The sequence below is a fragment of the Amphibalanus amphitrite genome, unplaced genomic scaffold (assembly GCF_019059575.1).
Source record: "Amphibalanus amphitrite isolate SeventyFive unplaced genomic scaffold, NRLGWU_Aamphi_draft 000788F_arrow, whole genome shotgun sequence".
Classification (NCBI taxonomy): Eukaryota; Metazoa; Arthropoda; class Thecostraca; order Balanomorpha; family Balanidae; genus Amphibalanus; species Amphibalanus amphitrite.
Genome location: NW_024882282.1, coordinates 16,557 through 32,452, shown reverse-complemented (window position 1 = coordinate 32,452; position 15,896 = coordinate 16,557). Strand labels below are relative to the sequence as shown.

The window sequence follows — 15,896 nt, the reverse complement described above, 5'->3', positions numbered from 1 at the left end:
GCAAGACTTCATGAGGTCTACAGATATAGACGGTATAGATCAGCGCTGCTCGAGCGAAGACAGGAGGTCCGGGATCGTCAGATAGTGACGCCCAGTGATACAGGTCTGAGGTCACGCCCAGTCTCTGACCTCGCACCTCTGACGTCCTCACGGTGCACCGTGACGGTAAACACACACTACCTCCGGTGACGACGTGCCGCGGCCTACTGCGCCGTGTCTGTCGCGGCAGCGCCGATACTGCCTCGGCAGCCGGCAGGACGGCGACGAAGGCCGGCATAAACAGAGCTGAAGAGCCGCGGCACCGCCCGACGGTCGTCGAGGGGAGCAGACGTCAGGAGCAGGGAAGCAGAGGTCGAGGGAATAAGGAAAGAGATTCATTCGCCGTGCAAGCGACGAACGAACATACCTACCAGTTATTAGATAAAGCGCCCAGTGCCCTGAGCTGCCCTGGCCTCCATTAGCACTCTAGGGTTCCGTCAATCGACTTGGACCTCGGTTAGGAAAGTGGCACCATTAAGGTGATGCCATATGCCAATGATGACCGGCTACATTATCGGAAACACATCTGTCCAAAAATTTATCAATAAGTGCAAACGCCGACAGGTATTGAGCGTGCCATTATTTATGCATTTCCCAGTAATTGGAATGCTACAAATAGGACGAGCCACTCAGGGCGCTTGGCGCCAAACAGATCGTTGTTGGAATAAATAGAAAATGTCTCGTCTATAATAACGAGTGTTAATGGAGAAACTGACTATTGCAGAAGTAACTGATATCGAAATTCCACTCACTCACACTGCCAAGTGTCATGTGTCATATCTCTAACGATCGACACAAATGACAAATTTAACAAATGCCGAGCTTTGTCGACAACAAAGTGACGTTTGATGAAAACATACTAGTCGATGGCGTCTAGTACCTGACTAGACATACTAGTCTAGTCAGGTGTGAACATATCAATCGGTAAGGGTGCTCTGTTGCCTACCAATTTGTCCTCGAACAGCGTCAGCTGGAAGGAAATGTCAATATTGGGAGGAATATGAATGTCGATGAAAGGAAACAAGTGACACTTAGGTTCTTCATAAACTAAGAATATCGCCTACGCAGTCATTGTGGGCATGCTTGTATGCTTAATTATGTTATTTTATTAGACGGATTATAGGTACACCTTTATTTTTGTCATATCGCATAGGTACAACTTTTATGCAGTTTCCACCTTTCCACCTGAGCGACTGAGCTTTCATATGGAGTATGGACGCACTATTTTTGTGCCTCACTTTTCATTTAGCTATACACCCAAGACAATTTGATGGGAACTTAGAACGAAACGACAAGCAATCACCGATCACTCCACGAAAGCCGATGTCACCTCTACGTAGTAGCTTCTCTGACGCTGGCAAATTCGCTCCGGAAATGGCGTGACACATTGCACACCGTGGGAACACGGATAACGTTGTGCACCGCCGCTCCGCGTGCGCGGAAAGGAGTCGCTGTGGACAGTTGCCGCGGCGGCATGCGGCTGTAATTCTGAGTCACCGTCCGACGTGACGGTCGGGTCAGGGCGGGCCGGACACGTGAGCCGAGCCGCGGCAGACGGCCGGGCGCCGCGCTGTCACACGGCCGCTGCATTTCTGAACAGAACTGCGGTCGATAGCGACCGGAAGCGGCCGGCGGTTTCAGAGTCGCGCCGCCCGTGCCCCGGGCGCGGTCCTGTTGCTCGCCGCAGGTCGCTGCTGACGGCTGGCAGGTTGCATGCCGACCGAGCGCGGCCCGCTGCACGCGAGCCGACCGGGCGCGCCGCTCGGCCGCGCGGCACTGAATGGGAGCGGACTCCCAGTCCAGTGCCGGGGCAGTGTCCGTTCTGCGGTAGCCATGAGGTGTGCGCTGCCGTCACAGGTCACCAAACCGATCGGCGTATTGGTGCATGAAACGTAAAGGGATACCTAATTTAGGAGAGCGGCGAAGCTCTGTGATCCGTGAGAGGCCGACCGAGCCTTATTTAGCTGGCTGCCTTCGTCCCTTCCAGACCGGGGCTCCACGGGGTGACCGGCTGGAGCCGGGACCAGCCCCGTAGTTCCGTTTTGGCCGGCCACACGAGATGACGCCAAGGCGTGACATCAGACCGCCCGAGTGCCAGCACTCGCGGCCAGCGCCAGAAAGAAGGGCAGGTTCCGGGTAGAGTCTAAACAGACTTCCGGCGGTGAAGGGCCGCCAACAAACGCCAACAACCACACACGAGGCGGCGTAAAACCCGTCGTTCAGAAATGACAGGTCACGCGGCCCGGCCGCGAAACGGCAGAGCCCCAGTCTCGGCGCCAACCGCGTATAGGGCGATGCTCGGCAGAGAGCCGCCCAACGTTCTGGATATACCTGGCTGGCGTTCTGTTCAGTGTATGCGGACCGAGTCACCCAACCACACTGGCCGGCGGACTGCTGATTTTAGCCGGCGCAGCGGCCGTCTGGGCGGCCGCGCCCCGTCACCCTGGCGCGGAGAGCGCTGCCAGGGGCGGCCCTGCAGCCTGCCGGCCCGCCGATACCGTCCGACTGCCGCTGCTGGCCCTATCGTCATAATGACCTCATGCTGCGGACGAGCCGGTCCGCCGGCAGGGGCGACGCGAGCGAGCTGGGCCGGAGAGACGGCGCCGCCGGACCGAGCCGACCCGGTGGGAAGGCGGCGACCGAAACGGTACCGCCGGCGGAACCGACTGAGGTCAGGAGGCCAAACCCTGGCCCGGGCGGCAGGGCCGGGTTTATGAAGGCGACGACGCCAGACGGAGCGTCTGCCAGCCTGGATAAATAAACACGCCGTTCGTCGGGCTCGACTGCCAGTGAGTCACACGGCGGTCGGTCCGATCGCCGGCTCTGATCTGCGGGCCGACCGGCGACGGAGGGCGACATCCGGCGGCCCGGCCCGACCGCCAACTTCAATCGCACCCGCCAGCGCCGCCGCCGACTCGTTTCCAGGCCGCCGGCCGCCGCGCCGCCTTGCTCCCACGCCTCCCTAGACGCCAGCATACCGGGAGGGATCAAATCTGCCCCGATACTGGCCCGGTACGCCAGCCGCCCTGACCTTTCGGCGCTGGAGGCGCGCTGGCAGGCGGCGGGGACGCCGCAGCTGCCGCCGCCGCTCGGGACGGACCGCCGTGCAGCCTTTGGTGGTCGGACAAAAGCCGCGCGGGCGACAGAAGACGGCGGCCGGCGCGATCGTTACCCGTTCGATCAGATGCTCACCGTCCGTGCACCCCTATTGAGTTCCGGCGGGCTCTGACGTCACGGCCGGGCCGGCCACACCGCCCGCACGGGCCGGCTTTTAGCTCATTAGGAGCACTAAAGCTCCTCTTAGGAAAGCTTCCTCGAACAAGACGATTCGTCCAATAGTCGGCACAAAGACCCACTGTGCTCTGTTTGCAAACCAATATTGGCAAACAAAGGGTGGCTTCTGTGGTATTGGCCCACGATTAGTGCAGGAACAGAAAGCGTCTCCTTATCTAGGAGGCCACACTCTCGGATAATTTAATCCAGACTAAAGCAGACCAAGCCGAATAGACGGTACCTCATCACCCTCCAACACAAAAAGATCAGATAATTGCCGGACCGGCAATTATCTGATCTTTTAACTAGACTAACTGAAATTACTTTCTTTTTAAATATTTTTCATCATTGTGTGTATATCAATCTTCGTGCCATAAGCACTAAGCAGCCCGATAATTCAATTACCACTCGGCGGCTCGGCGGATCCGCCCGATTCGTTACCAAGTCCTGGGACATCTCACAGCGCTACCTCCAGGCTCTCTACATATGATACGGATCCCCCAAACCGGTCCCGGTCCGGCTCAGCCGTCCGCAGCGACCCGGGTCGGCCCGCACCGCCCGAGGCGCTCCCGGGGGCCACATGCTGCCGCGGCAGGTCGGGGAGACCGGTCCCAGCAGGGCCGTGAGCGAACGGCCGTCCTCTCAATGGGCCGGGACATTAGCGCAGCGCCGACCATACCCGGACCGGCACCGGGTAACTACGGCAATTTGGCGCCGGGGGCAGACTCTTGTGCAAATAAATATACTTTGTAAACGGAGGGTGGAAGCCTGATGTGGAAATGCCATCTGGAGAATGGAGGCTCGAGGGAGAAGGAGAATGAAATTAGATGGGCCACCCGGAACTAGAGCGCAGGAGTAGATTGCTTTGTTCAGTAATGTGAATCGAGCAGTGTCGCTGCCAGGCTGAACTTTCCACAGTCGTGCATCAGTGCAGGCGGGGCCTGTCATGAAGGTGCAGGTGCAGCTTTAATGTCAGAGGTGCCCTTATGGATGTCTTTGCAATGAACACGAAGCGTTTCCATGGCGTGCGCAGCAGCAAAACACACATCTACCCACAATGGGCAATACTTGGCGGCGATAAATAAAGTGCAGCCGGCACCTGTCCGGGGCATGTTATCGTTCTAGTTAACAGATTTCCCACGATCAGTTCATAGGCCCAAGCTATATCCTCATTACCACCATATCCTCCCTACAACTAACAGCCGACCTTACACATTTCCATTGTCCATCGCATCCCTAAGGAATACGATGTGCCTGCACTACGTCCATCATTCACAGCCGAGCCTCAGCACGCACCCCGACCTCTCAGGGTGGGTAAGCAGAGTCCGCTGCATTCGCCTGCCGTTATAGGACATGTCTGCTCTACATGATATTAAAGGGACCCTCCCACCTTAACATTAGTTTTGAGTTGAGATAGCCAAATTGGTGGCCATGGCCTGCAAATACCGGTTTGGGCACTCACAACATCGAAAAATGCTTTAATTCGAAGATATGGAATTTCAAACTTGCAGTTTTCTGATTCTAAGGGGCTAATGCATTGGAATGCCCCCTTAGAATTTGTGACGTCAGCGGAGATCTAACGATTTTTAAATCTTAGACTAAAACCATCGTTAACACGTGGTGGTATACGCTGCTTTGCGCGCAACGTCTGCCGCACTTTAGGGCTGCCAAATTATTGCTTCCAAATAAAGTCGCTAGTAACAGGGGAGATCCCAAAAAGTAAACAAAAGTAAAAGTCTAATATCTTGAAAACCAGTGAATATTTTTCGGTGAAATTTGGTAGATATTCGTTTTCGCTCTTTCTGAACCAAGGGACATCACTTTCATGCCAATTCATTAACTTTTTTTGAAGGTGGGAGGGTCCCTTTAAGTAAGCGCCGATCGAGTGTGACAAAGCTTCTCCGATCGCACCAGCCATCGGCGCAGGAATCCAGCCGGGGGAAGGGGCACAGAGTGGACCGGCCGGCCGGGCGACCCTCACCTGCTGGAGCACGTCCAGGGTGACCGGGTAGACCATGTGCTCGATGATGATCCTGAGCACCGTGTTGGGGCCGCCCTGAGTGTCGCCGCCGGACAGCGCCTGCGCCGCCTGCAGCGCGGCCTGAGCCGAGGCGTTCTGAAACACACCGACCATGAAGTCACACTGGGAGCAGGAGCAGAGAACGTGGCGAAAACTGGGTGATATAAGTGTGATAACAACGGTGGCCGACCAATACGAGGTCCGAGCAGTCGCTTATGTTAAAACCGTCCCACTATCAGAGATATTTGCAGCTAGCCCGTTTCCACCCGCCGCCTATCTGTCCACAGTCATCTATGGCTGTCCCCTGTCGTCTCTCTACTCCCCTCGGCGCCCCCCAGCTGTCCGCCATCCCCACGGAGCCGTCTGGCGGCGGCGAGGGCGGCGGCCCGTCGCCGGATCAGGCCGGACGTGCAATCTGCCGCCGGTGTGACGCCGCCGCCGCCCGGCTAATTTCGCCGCTCCGACCAATTCGGCCGCCGGGTAAATAAGCCGCCGCCGCCGCTGCCGCCGCCCGTGGGTCGCCTGATTGTGTTACTGGCCGCGCCGGCCGCGACGTCTCGCGTGCAAGCACCCCCTGCCTCCCAGTGGCGTGCGGCGGCGAGCGACACAGCACCGGCAGCCCGCCGACAGCAGAGAGAGGCCAGCGCGGCCCGAAAACAGCCGAGATGTATGTGTGAGAGACCCGCTCAGGGGTTGGAGCGGGTGGCCGGCAGCGGCCCGAAACCACTCTACAAAATGGGTTCGAGAAAAGAGAAGGGCTGACCAAAAAAGAGAAGAAAAAACTACCCGTTCCTAATATCAATATATAACCATTAACTGCCTACAACCAGTTATTGTCCAATGTCCATGCACACATTTAAATGAAGAGAACAATGAAAATACAGTCGTTTTATCGGTACGACTGCTCGGGATGTGGTTGCAGGTTGAGAGTGCATCTGTCATAGGTGATGTATCAGAACAGGCGTGCTCTACTTCCCGTTCACTATTCGCGGGCGATCCCAGAACGGTGCTACGGCGGGGCGGCATGCACACTAGCGAGGAGAGAGAGAGAGAGAGAGAGAGAGAGAGAGAGAGAGAGAGAGAGAGAGAGAGAGAGAGAGAGAGAGAGAGAGAGAGAGAGAGAGAGAGAGAGAGAGAGAGAGAGAGAGAGAGAGAGAGAGAGAGAGAGAGAGAGAGAGAGAGAGAGAGAGAGAGAGAAAGAGAGAGAGAGAGAGAGAGAGAGAGAGAGAGAAAGAGAGAAAGAGAGAGAGAGAGAGAGAGAGAGAGAGAGAGAGAGAGAGAGAGAGAGAGAGAGAGAGAGAGAGAGAGAGAGAGAGAGAGAGAGAGAGAGAGAGAGAGAGAGAGAGAGAGAGAGAGAGAGAGAGAGAGAGAGAGAGAGAGAGAGAGAGAGAGAGAGCTCCAGCGATTCAGACACCTTGAACGTATAGAGGGGGCGTGGCCAGGTCAGCCGCGAAAATACCTGCCAGGTAACTATGGGATATGGAAGTTTCTGACACTGGTGCAGCACAGTGCAGAGGTGAGGGTACACCACAAATCATAGCTGAAGGCCTACAGGGACACACAGTAGAACAAACGACAAACAACAAATAGACAGATAGGGTAACTGGAATGTGACATTGGAACTGGAGAGCGTCTTGCTCCAATTGGTTTAAAGGTATAACAAGGTATTAACGAATAACTAGTGTTATTTTTTTTCGCTCGAGCCTCTGAAATCCGTAGAACATTTCATGCTCGGATCGAGAAAATAGAGCAAAAAGAAACAAAGTTCGAGGAGTGAAGAAAAGAGCAATGATAAAATGGCAGGGTCGCAGACACAGACGTTAAAAACAAACGATCAAAGTGCAGCAGCGCGATTCTGCTCGGGAGGCGGATCCAAACTCCATAAAACATTAGCGGCTGAGGGTCCATTTTTCGCGAGCGCGCGGAGAAACTTTGGCAGCTCGGGAGGGTAATCGGCCGGCGGGGCTCCGCTGGGAAATTCAGACAGCTTACGCTGCTGTGGCAGTCGACCTGGTCGGGGCGACCGGTCCGGTGCTGTTGACAGAGCACTCAAAAACTTCCACGCCGAGAGCTGTCGCAACTGGACTCACCAAAAAACACGGCCCGCTCGTTAGACCGTGTGTAAAAGGCAAGTTGGCCGGCCCCGCGGGGCTGAAGCGGCCGCAGTTAGCCTTTTCAATCCCGTACCGCGAGTCAAACGCTACACAACTATTTCAAAACATCCGAGAAAGAACAGGCTGGCTCTATGTAACTATGTAGCGGCAGCAAACGAAACACGACGTTTCAATATTTTGGTCAAAGCTAAATAACGATATATAATACCTCAAATGTCCTCAGACGAAAGGTAAGCGAAGAAGGTAGAATTATTGGCATCGTCGTTGACGAGTTGCCTCTAACTAAAACTTTAAATGTCATTTGAAATGGAGGCTAAATGCGTGAAGTTAATACATATCTAAATTACAGTAGTTATAATTTCAAAAGAACCAGCCTCTTATTTGACCGTGGCACGGTTGGCGTTAAACAAGCAAGAAAAATATGCATATAGGCATGGATCGTATACAGATGTTGTCACGCTCAAAATAAAGCGCATAAAAGCGGCATCACTGAAGCGGCATTGCCCTCAGAGCAGGATCTTTTGTCGACCTTTCAACGGCCAATCAGGGGCGGATCCAAGGGGGGGGGGGTCACATGGGTCATGGCCCCCCCTTGAGGCCCGGGGGCCCAAAGACCTGCCAGGGGCACCACCGGCCTATCAGGGGTATCACAGTCCTGACAGGGGCACCACAGGACCGCCAGGGGCACCACAGGCCTAGCAGGGACACCACGGGCCTGGTGCCCCTGGGCCCTGACAGGACTGTAACGCCCCTGACAAGCCTGAAGTGTCCCCGGTAGGCACGTGGTGCCCCTGACAGGCCTGAGGCGCCCCTGCAAGGGCGGTGGTGCCCCTGGCAGGCCTCTGGTGCCCCTGACAGGCTTGCGGTGCCCTTGGAAGGACTGTGGTGTCCCTGGGCCCTGACAAGCCTGAGGTGTCCCTGACAGGCCCGTGGTGCCCTTGTTAGGCCTGTGGTGCCCCTGGCAGGCCTCTGGTGCCCTTGCTAGGCCGCTGGTGCCCCTGGCAGGCCTCTGGTGCCCTTGCTAGGCCGCTGGTACCCCTGCGCCCGGAGAGGACTGGTGCCCCTGAAAAGTCTGAAGTGCCCCTCGGCAGGCCCGTGGTGCCCCTGACAGGCCCAAGGTGCCCCTGCGAGGCCGATGGTGCCCCTGGCAGACCTCTGGTGTCCCTGGCAGGTCTGTGGTGCCCCTGGCAGGTCTGTGGCGCCCCTGGCAGACCTGTGTTGACTGGTGCCCCTGCTAGGTCGCTGGTGCCCCTCACAGACCTGTGGTGCCCCTGGGCCTTGACAAGCCTGAGATGCCTGGCTATGACAGGCTCGTGGTGCCCCTGATAGACCAGTGGTGCCCTTGCTAGGCCTGTAGTGCCCCTGGCAGGCCTCTGGTGCCCCTGCTACCCCTGCGCCCGGAGAGGACTATGGTGCCCCTGAAAAGCCTGAAGTGCCTCTCAGTCTCGACAGGCCCGTGGTGCCCCTGGGCCCTGATAGGCCCAAGTTACCCCTGCGAGGTCGGTGGTGCTCCTGGCAGACCTCTGGTGCCCCTTGCAGGTCTGTGGTGCCCCTGGCAGGCCTGTGTTGACTGGTGCCCCTGCTAGGCCGCTGGTGCCCCTCACAGGCCTGCGGTGCCCCTGGAAGGACTGTGGTGCCCCTGCCCCTAGGGGTGCTCATGGGCCCAACAGGTCCGTTGTGCCCCTGACAGGCCTGTCGTGTATACTTGCTAGACCTGTGGTGCCCCTACTTCCTGGCAGGCCTGTGGTGCCCCTGGCGGGCCTGTGGCGCCCCTACAAGGCCGTAGGTGCCCCTGAAAGGTTTGTGGTGTCCCTTAAAGGACTTTGGTGTCCCTGACAAGCCTGAAGTGTCAAGGACAGACCCTTTAGACGCCAGGGTCAAGTTCGTCGGACTGACAACGATTTGCTTACCTGATAACGTTCCTGGTAAGTACTCACTACTCAGCGTCCACAACATATATACACATAGCATCTATGCACATAGCACATTCATATATACTTGCTTACAATTGGTAAATGTGGTTGTGGCTAAGAGTTAAGATACTGACTAAAAATAAAAAAAATAAAAAACTGAAAATGGGGGCACCACCAAAATGAAGTGGACGAAATCCGTTGAGTTTTTAATTTTGGGTATAGGTAGGGGCACCACTTCGATTCATGACCCTCCCCTTGGAGTTTTCCTGGATCCGCCCCTGCGGCCAATATCGCAGACTTCCAGCCAACTGCATCGTCAATCGCCAACGAACGGCTGATTTTAATCTGGAATGTCACCGTATGCCATCTTACTTTCATTCATTCGGACCGATAGTGAAAGAGCGCGCGTAAAATGCAGCCTTTACGCCGGCGTCCAGGGGATATCGGCAGCCATCGTCTCGCGCGATTGGGATCGATTGGGATCCTCACAGAGGCCCCTGTCGGTCACTACGAGCTGTCTCGGGTGGGCGGCAGGGTGGGCAACGGGGAGTGATGTGGCATGACTTCTGCTTGCTTGCATGTTGTCTATATACACCTCTCCTCTCAAATCTCCTGCATGCAGCCTGCTCGTGGCCGTCCTGCTATTGCAAATGCATGTCAGGTGGCCCGGACCGCCGGACGGGATATTTCGGCAAGGGAGGAGCTGCGGCCCCCTTAGACCCGAGTGCTGGGCCCATCAGACGCTTCGTGGCGCTGAGGAACACGTCCCGACTCGCGGTCAACTCGCAGACCCAGTCATGGGCTAAATGACAGGGAGGAGATGCGGCCCCCTCAGGACGCGAGTGCTGGGCCCGCCATTGTGTGGACCACGTCCCGACTCCGTCCAACTCGCATCCCCAGCCATGGGCAAATGGTCACCGCTCGGGACGCTGAGCAGCGCGCGGTGGGGGCGGGGCTCTTGGGCATCCCACGTTGGGTGCTCCTGAGGTCCCTCCTCAACTCTGACCACGACCCCGTGGTCGAGTACCAAGAAGGGCGGCCCTCGAGTGGAGGGTACCGGTCGTCGACTGCCATGCCAGGCGTGAGCTGCCCGCCTGGATACGTCGAGAGAAGTAGCACCTCCTCACGATCGGGTTCTAACCATGTCCTCATGGCCGCAGGGACTGGGCCACGCGTGAGGTGGGATGGTGGGAGGGCTTTTCAGCCCTATGTGGGGTACCGCCCTCCTGAAGAGGTCACACTCAAAAAAGGATCCCCACCGGCCTAGCCGCCTCTGCACTAGGGTCGGTGTAGATAGGGGTGCTCCGGCACTCTGAACGGCGGTGAATAACTTGACCTGCGGTACACATCTCGCGCAATGGAGTTCATGCTGCAAGGTGTGTCCTCCCGGATGATCACCCGGAAACTGACCGCGCTCGAACTTCTGACTACGATTCGTCTCTGCAATCAGCTGTATCATCTCCCGATATCGACTCGACTGCGTCATCCACCCAGACCTCGAGCTCGTCCCCGCAAGGTACTTCTCGATCGGTGAGGGGTCGCCGCGCGGGAGCTCGTTGCCGGCACACAAAGTCTTCCAGACTTCTTCACTCAAATCTGATGATCGGATACTGGAATGTCCGCGGGGCAAGGTCCAAACTCTTGGAGCTGGAGACCATCTCGGAACGGTACGATGTGCTTCTTTTGCAGGAGACGCTGCTCAGCACTCCCCACTTCTTCCGGCTCCCAGGCTTCAGCATCATACGTCACGACTACGGGAGGGGCATCCTCATCGCTGTCCGCGACCGGCCCGGCTTGACATGGAAAACACTGGACTGCACCGACTTCGAACCAGGGGACTACCTGATCCAAGGGGTGTCTGTTGGAGACGACCGACTGCGGGACGCCGTCAGCGTGTACAACGTGTACGCATCACACTGCTCCGCCGTGGATGACTGGCGGTTTCTGGAGCAGATCGAGAACCTGCCAGGCCCCTCGCTGGTGCTCGGTGACTTCAATGCGCGGTCTCCAGCCTGGTGCGCCAGCGGTCTACACAACTCTAACGGCAAGGCACTGGAAGAACTGCTCTCAGACTCCGGTCTGCAGCTGCTGACCTCCCCCACCCCGACGCGTCTAGCTGATCGTCCGGGTGATTCAGACACCACGATCGACCTCGCCTTCTCCGCGGGGGAGGTGCCTGGCGACGTCTTCTGGGCCCCAACCTACCACGGTGCCAGCGACCACCTACTGTGCGAGGTTCGTGTCCGGTTTCCGAGGACCGGGCCCTCGCCTTCTGCTCAGAGACCTCGCCTGTACCATCTTCGTCAAGGAGGTACAACCCTCCACTCCACCTTGCTCTTCAAGGAAGCCAAGTCAAGACGGCGCCAGGGACGAGAAGCAGCCGCGATGCCCACTCGGAAGCAATGGTGGACACCGGAGGTAGATGCAGCATGGCGCAACAAACGCTCCGCGCTGAAACATTGGCGTGCCGCCAAAACATCGTGTGACGCCTCCACCAGGGAGACTGCTCGCTCAGCCAGAAACAAGGCCGACGCCGTATGGAAGCGGATCACCCTCTCGTCCAAGCGCAGGTGTTGGGACGTCTTCTTGCAGGAGAGCTACAGAGACTCGGGCCAGTTCTGGCGTTTCATCGGTTCCATGGGCGACTCAAAACCGCAGACCTCCAGCATGCAGATGGTGGCGGGCTCCCGCATCCTGCGTACCGACGAGGAGAAGGGATCCGCCTTTCTGCAGCGTTTTGTTGACCAGTGCTCCCGCGGCGACATGTCCAGGAGAGACGAAGCAATCCGAGACCTTTCGTCCAGACTACCGCAACTCGCTCCATCTGAACTCTTCGGCATGGACGACCTCACTCGGGCGATCGAGCGCATAGGACATGTATCCCCAGGACCCGACAGGATTCCAGCCTCTGCTCTCAAGAACCTCTCTGCTCAGTCGAAAAGTCGGCTCCTCTCAGAGATCAACGAGTCCCTGGTCTCCGGCATCGTGCCCACCGAGTGGTGCGACAGCGTCCTCGTCCCAGTTCCCAAGCCAGGGAAGGATCACCACCGCCTCGAGGGCCACCGGATAATAGCAGTACAAAATCTGCTTGGGAAGGTGGCTGAATCCATGGTATGCGAGAGGCTGGCGTCACATCTGGAGCCTCGGATGCCTCCCGGCATGGGCGCATACCGCAAGGGACGGTCCACGTGGACAAACGCAGGGGTGGTAACGCACGTCATCTCCGAGGCCTTCGAACGTCGAGAGCAAGCCGTCCTGGTCGCCCTCGATCTTCAGGACGCTTACAACATGGTGTCTCTCCCCAAGCTGGCCCACCGTCTCCTCGTCCTCGACACGGACGTGCGGCTGACCAGATGGATCATGGCAGCGCTGCGATCCCGGAGATGCTCCATGAAGTGTGGCAGGTGGATGTCCGACTGGACGGACGTTCCCACCGCACTGCCCCAGGGGTCACCCCTCTCGCCCATCTGCTTCAACGCCTACTTGCAGCCCATCGCCTCCATCATCACGCCTGACAACGCAATCCTTTTGTGCTACGCAGATGACATCACCATCGTCGCGTGGCACAGGGACATCTCCTCAGCAATCGGCACCGCTCAGGAGGTGGTCAACAATGTGAAGGCCGCATGCGACCATCTCGACATGGTCATCAACCCTCAGAAGGCATCCGTCACTGTCTTTGGGAAGCGCCGCCCCACCCAACCGTTGGAAGCGGTGGTCTACGGGGGTGAACCCATCTCCTACTCTGATCAAGTAAAGCTGCTGGGCGTGACGCTGGACCCGGCTCTCACCTTTAACGCCCACGCCGACTCAGTGCGCAGCAGATGCGTTCGCGCTCTGTCAACGCTGAAAGCGGCCTACAGCAGGGGAGTTGACTTGAGACGGATCAGTCATCTCTATCGCTCGCTTGTCCTCTCTCGAATCACCTACGGACTCGAGATCATCAATCCGCTGAAGACAACGATGGACAAGCTCGAGCGGATCCAGAACAGCGCTCTCCGACTCGCCACCGGGTGCCCCAGACAGACGCCGGTCACTGCGCTGAGGTACATGTTTGACCTGCCCTCCATCGTCGACCTACACGAAGTCCTACGAGCCAGAGCGGTGTGCATCGTCGCCTCCGACTGCGGCCATCCCTTGCACGACTTCGTCAACCAAGCCCTGGCACGCGCTCCACTGGCACGTCTGCAGCGCACGGGCTGGCTGCGCGATGGGACCAAAGCTCTGCGCGGTCTCTGCGGTCGGCACAAGATCCGCAGATCTCACCTGTGGTCTGCGACGCCTCCCGCCACCAGATGCCGATGGACCTTCAAGATCGACCTCTTCAGCCGCACCGACCGTGAGCTACCACCACACGTAGTGAACGCCATGTTTGAGGAGGTCCTGGCCGACACCAGCAGTGAGCTCCCACAGCCCCTCGTCGTCCTGGCCACTGACGGTTCTGTCACCACAAGCACCCCAAGATCGGGATGGGGGTGTGTGATGAGGGAGTCAGACGGCAGCCTGCAGACCCACCGTGGAGGCTGTAACCTTCGCCTCTCTAGCATGAGGGCTGAGCTGGAGGCCATCTTCCGCGGTCTGGATCTTGCCAGAAGCGCCCACCCTGATCTAGCCGCGTGCATCATCTGCACCGACTCTCAGTCTCTCCTGCGCAAACTAGAGAGCGGATCGGCTCCTCCGGAGTGGCACGACCTCCCTCAACAAGTCGTCTGGGTATACTGCCCAGGGCACGCCGGAGTCCAACTGAACGACAGAGCCGATCACCTGGCTGGCAGCGGTTCTGCTTCCGACTACCTGGAGCTCGGGACGCAGGACATCCAACTCATCATACGGGATCGACAGCTGAGCAGCCGCGACGACGGGTCGTGGGAGGAGAGGAGGATGAGCGAGAGAGGCCTGCAGCGGGGTTGGGCGGCGAAATCCACCTCCCGTGGCCGCGCTGCCCACACGATGTGCCAGCTGGCCACTGGTACTCTCTCCCGAGCGGCGCTGACCAGGGTGTTCCAGCTAGGAGGAGCAGAGGCTGCTTGGGGCCAACTATTGGGCCTCCGCCGGCTAACGACGCTGCCGCTCGACCAGTAAGACCAGTAAGTAAGCGCGTCCGTCACTTTACGATCGGACCCAAATTTCGCAATCAATAGACCATTTCGGGCGGCTATTGGGGTACATCTGAACAGTGGCATCATTTCCGGCGTGATCGTTGCGTGTCAAAGTGGCGTCGGCGAGGGGACGATGGGCCGTAAATTCGAGTTGGCTATGGCGTCGACGTCGGCAGGGTGGCGGACTCCACACCAGACAGCATGGCACCGCGACCAGCGACCGCGGCGGGTCAATGCGGGACGACAGGGACCGCCCCGCGCCCGAGCTAAAAACCGAGTGAGCCGGCAGTAAAACGTTGCGCCACGCTACCATTCGATTCTTAATCAGCAAGTGTTGAACTATGAACATTGAACAATGAACACGCTCATGTAAGCGTCGATATAGCCATTTAATTGAACCACTTCCTCAGTGACCGACTGTCACGTAAAACACGTGCCCCTATTTTCACCTTGTCGAGCTTTCTACCTGGCATTCCCAATCTCCATATTGAGCCCAGCCGGCCATCAGGCGCCGTCGTCGGCTCGGCGCCGTGGCATGGGCACGCGTCGAGGGTGTTCCGTCTGTGGCGGCAAATTTACGGTCCAATTTACGGCAGGGTGTCCGCGCTGAGGTGGGACGGTGCCGAACGACGGCGAATCAGCGCGAGGAGCCGCGGCCGTCCGCTCCCCGCGGAGACGGCGGGCGCTCCCGAGAGGAGGATGGATAGGTGCTCATCAGTGGTCAGACCACGGCGCCGGCCGTGACCAGAGGACAGACGCCCGCAGAAGGCGGCCATGAGAGCAGATGCCCTAGGTATGCAGCTTTGGACGGTAGTGAAGGACGAAATTGAGACAAATAAAGAAAGCAAAAGGAGAGAAGAGGAAGGGCGAAAGAGGAGCAAGAGACAGGGAGAGACAGGAGAGAAAAGAGATTAACCATAAAAAAGAGCACAAAGAGAAACAGTCACAGAGGCTGAGAAACCGTTTGAAGGGAAACCATCGCGATCGTTAGACAAGCAAGTGTAGATTAGTAAAAAGAGTCGGAAGAGGCCACTTCAGTCAAACAGCCAAACACTCCAACGGTTACACTGATAGCGACAGGTGATGGGACAGCCAGCGGTGGTGACATTGAACGCCGCGCTGCATTCGTCGGGCGCGTGTGGAGCGTTAGGGCGGGACGCTCGGCAGCGCCGCGCCGGCGGGAGCACTCACCGCGTTCGAGTGCGTCTGGTCCGTCTTGAGCTCCTTGTGGTTGGAGAACTGGACGTAGACGGAGCGGCCGCGCAGCTGGGCGGTGCCGTTGGCGAAGTAGGCCACCATCTGCGTGGCTACCACCTCGTCGGCCATCTCCAGAAAGGCCTGAGGAGAGAGCCTCCGGTCAGACAGGTGACCCAGGGGCGAGCGGCGCGGCGCGAGTCAAATAATTCAGCCAGCACCGGCGAAAACAACGCCCTTAATG

At 57.9% G+C, this 15,896-nt stretch overlaps 1 protein-coding gene across 4 annotated transcripts in view; it reads right to left on the bottom strand.

The window, feature by feature from the left end:
- LOC122366160 (polypyrimidine tract-binding protein 2-like) overlaps positions 1–15,896 on the bottom strand; it is a 48,468-nt gene that overhangs the window by 20,054 nt on the left and 12,518 nt on the right. For all 4 annotated transcript variants that reach the window (XM_043338059.1, XM_043338060.1, XM_043338062.1 and 1 more), the window contains exons 3-4: positions 15,650–15,796; positions 5,294–5,428 (exon numbers count right to left, since the gene is read on the bottom strand). In XM_043338059.1, coding sequence (XP_043193994.1) covers positions 5,294–5,428; positions 15,650–15,796 — 282 coding nt within the window. The remainder of the gene's footprint in view (positions 1–5,293; positions 5,429–15,649; positions 15,797–15,896) is intronic.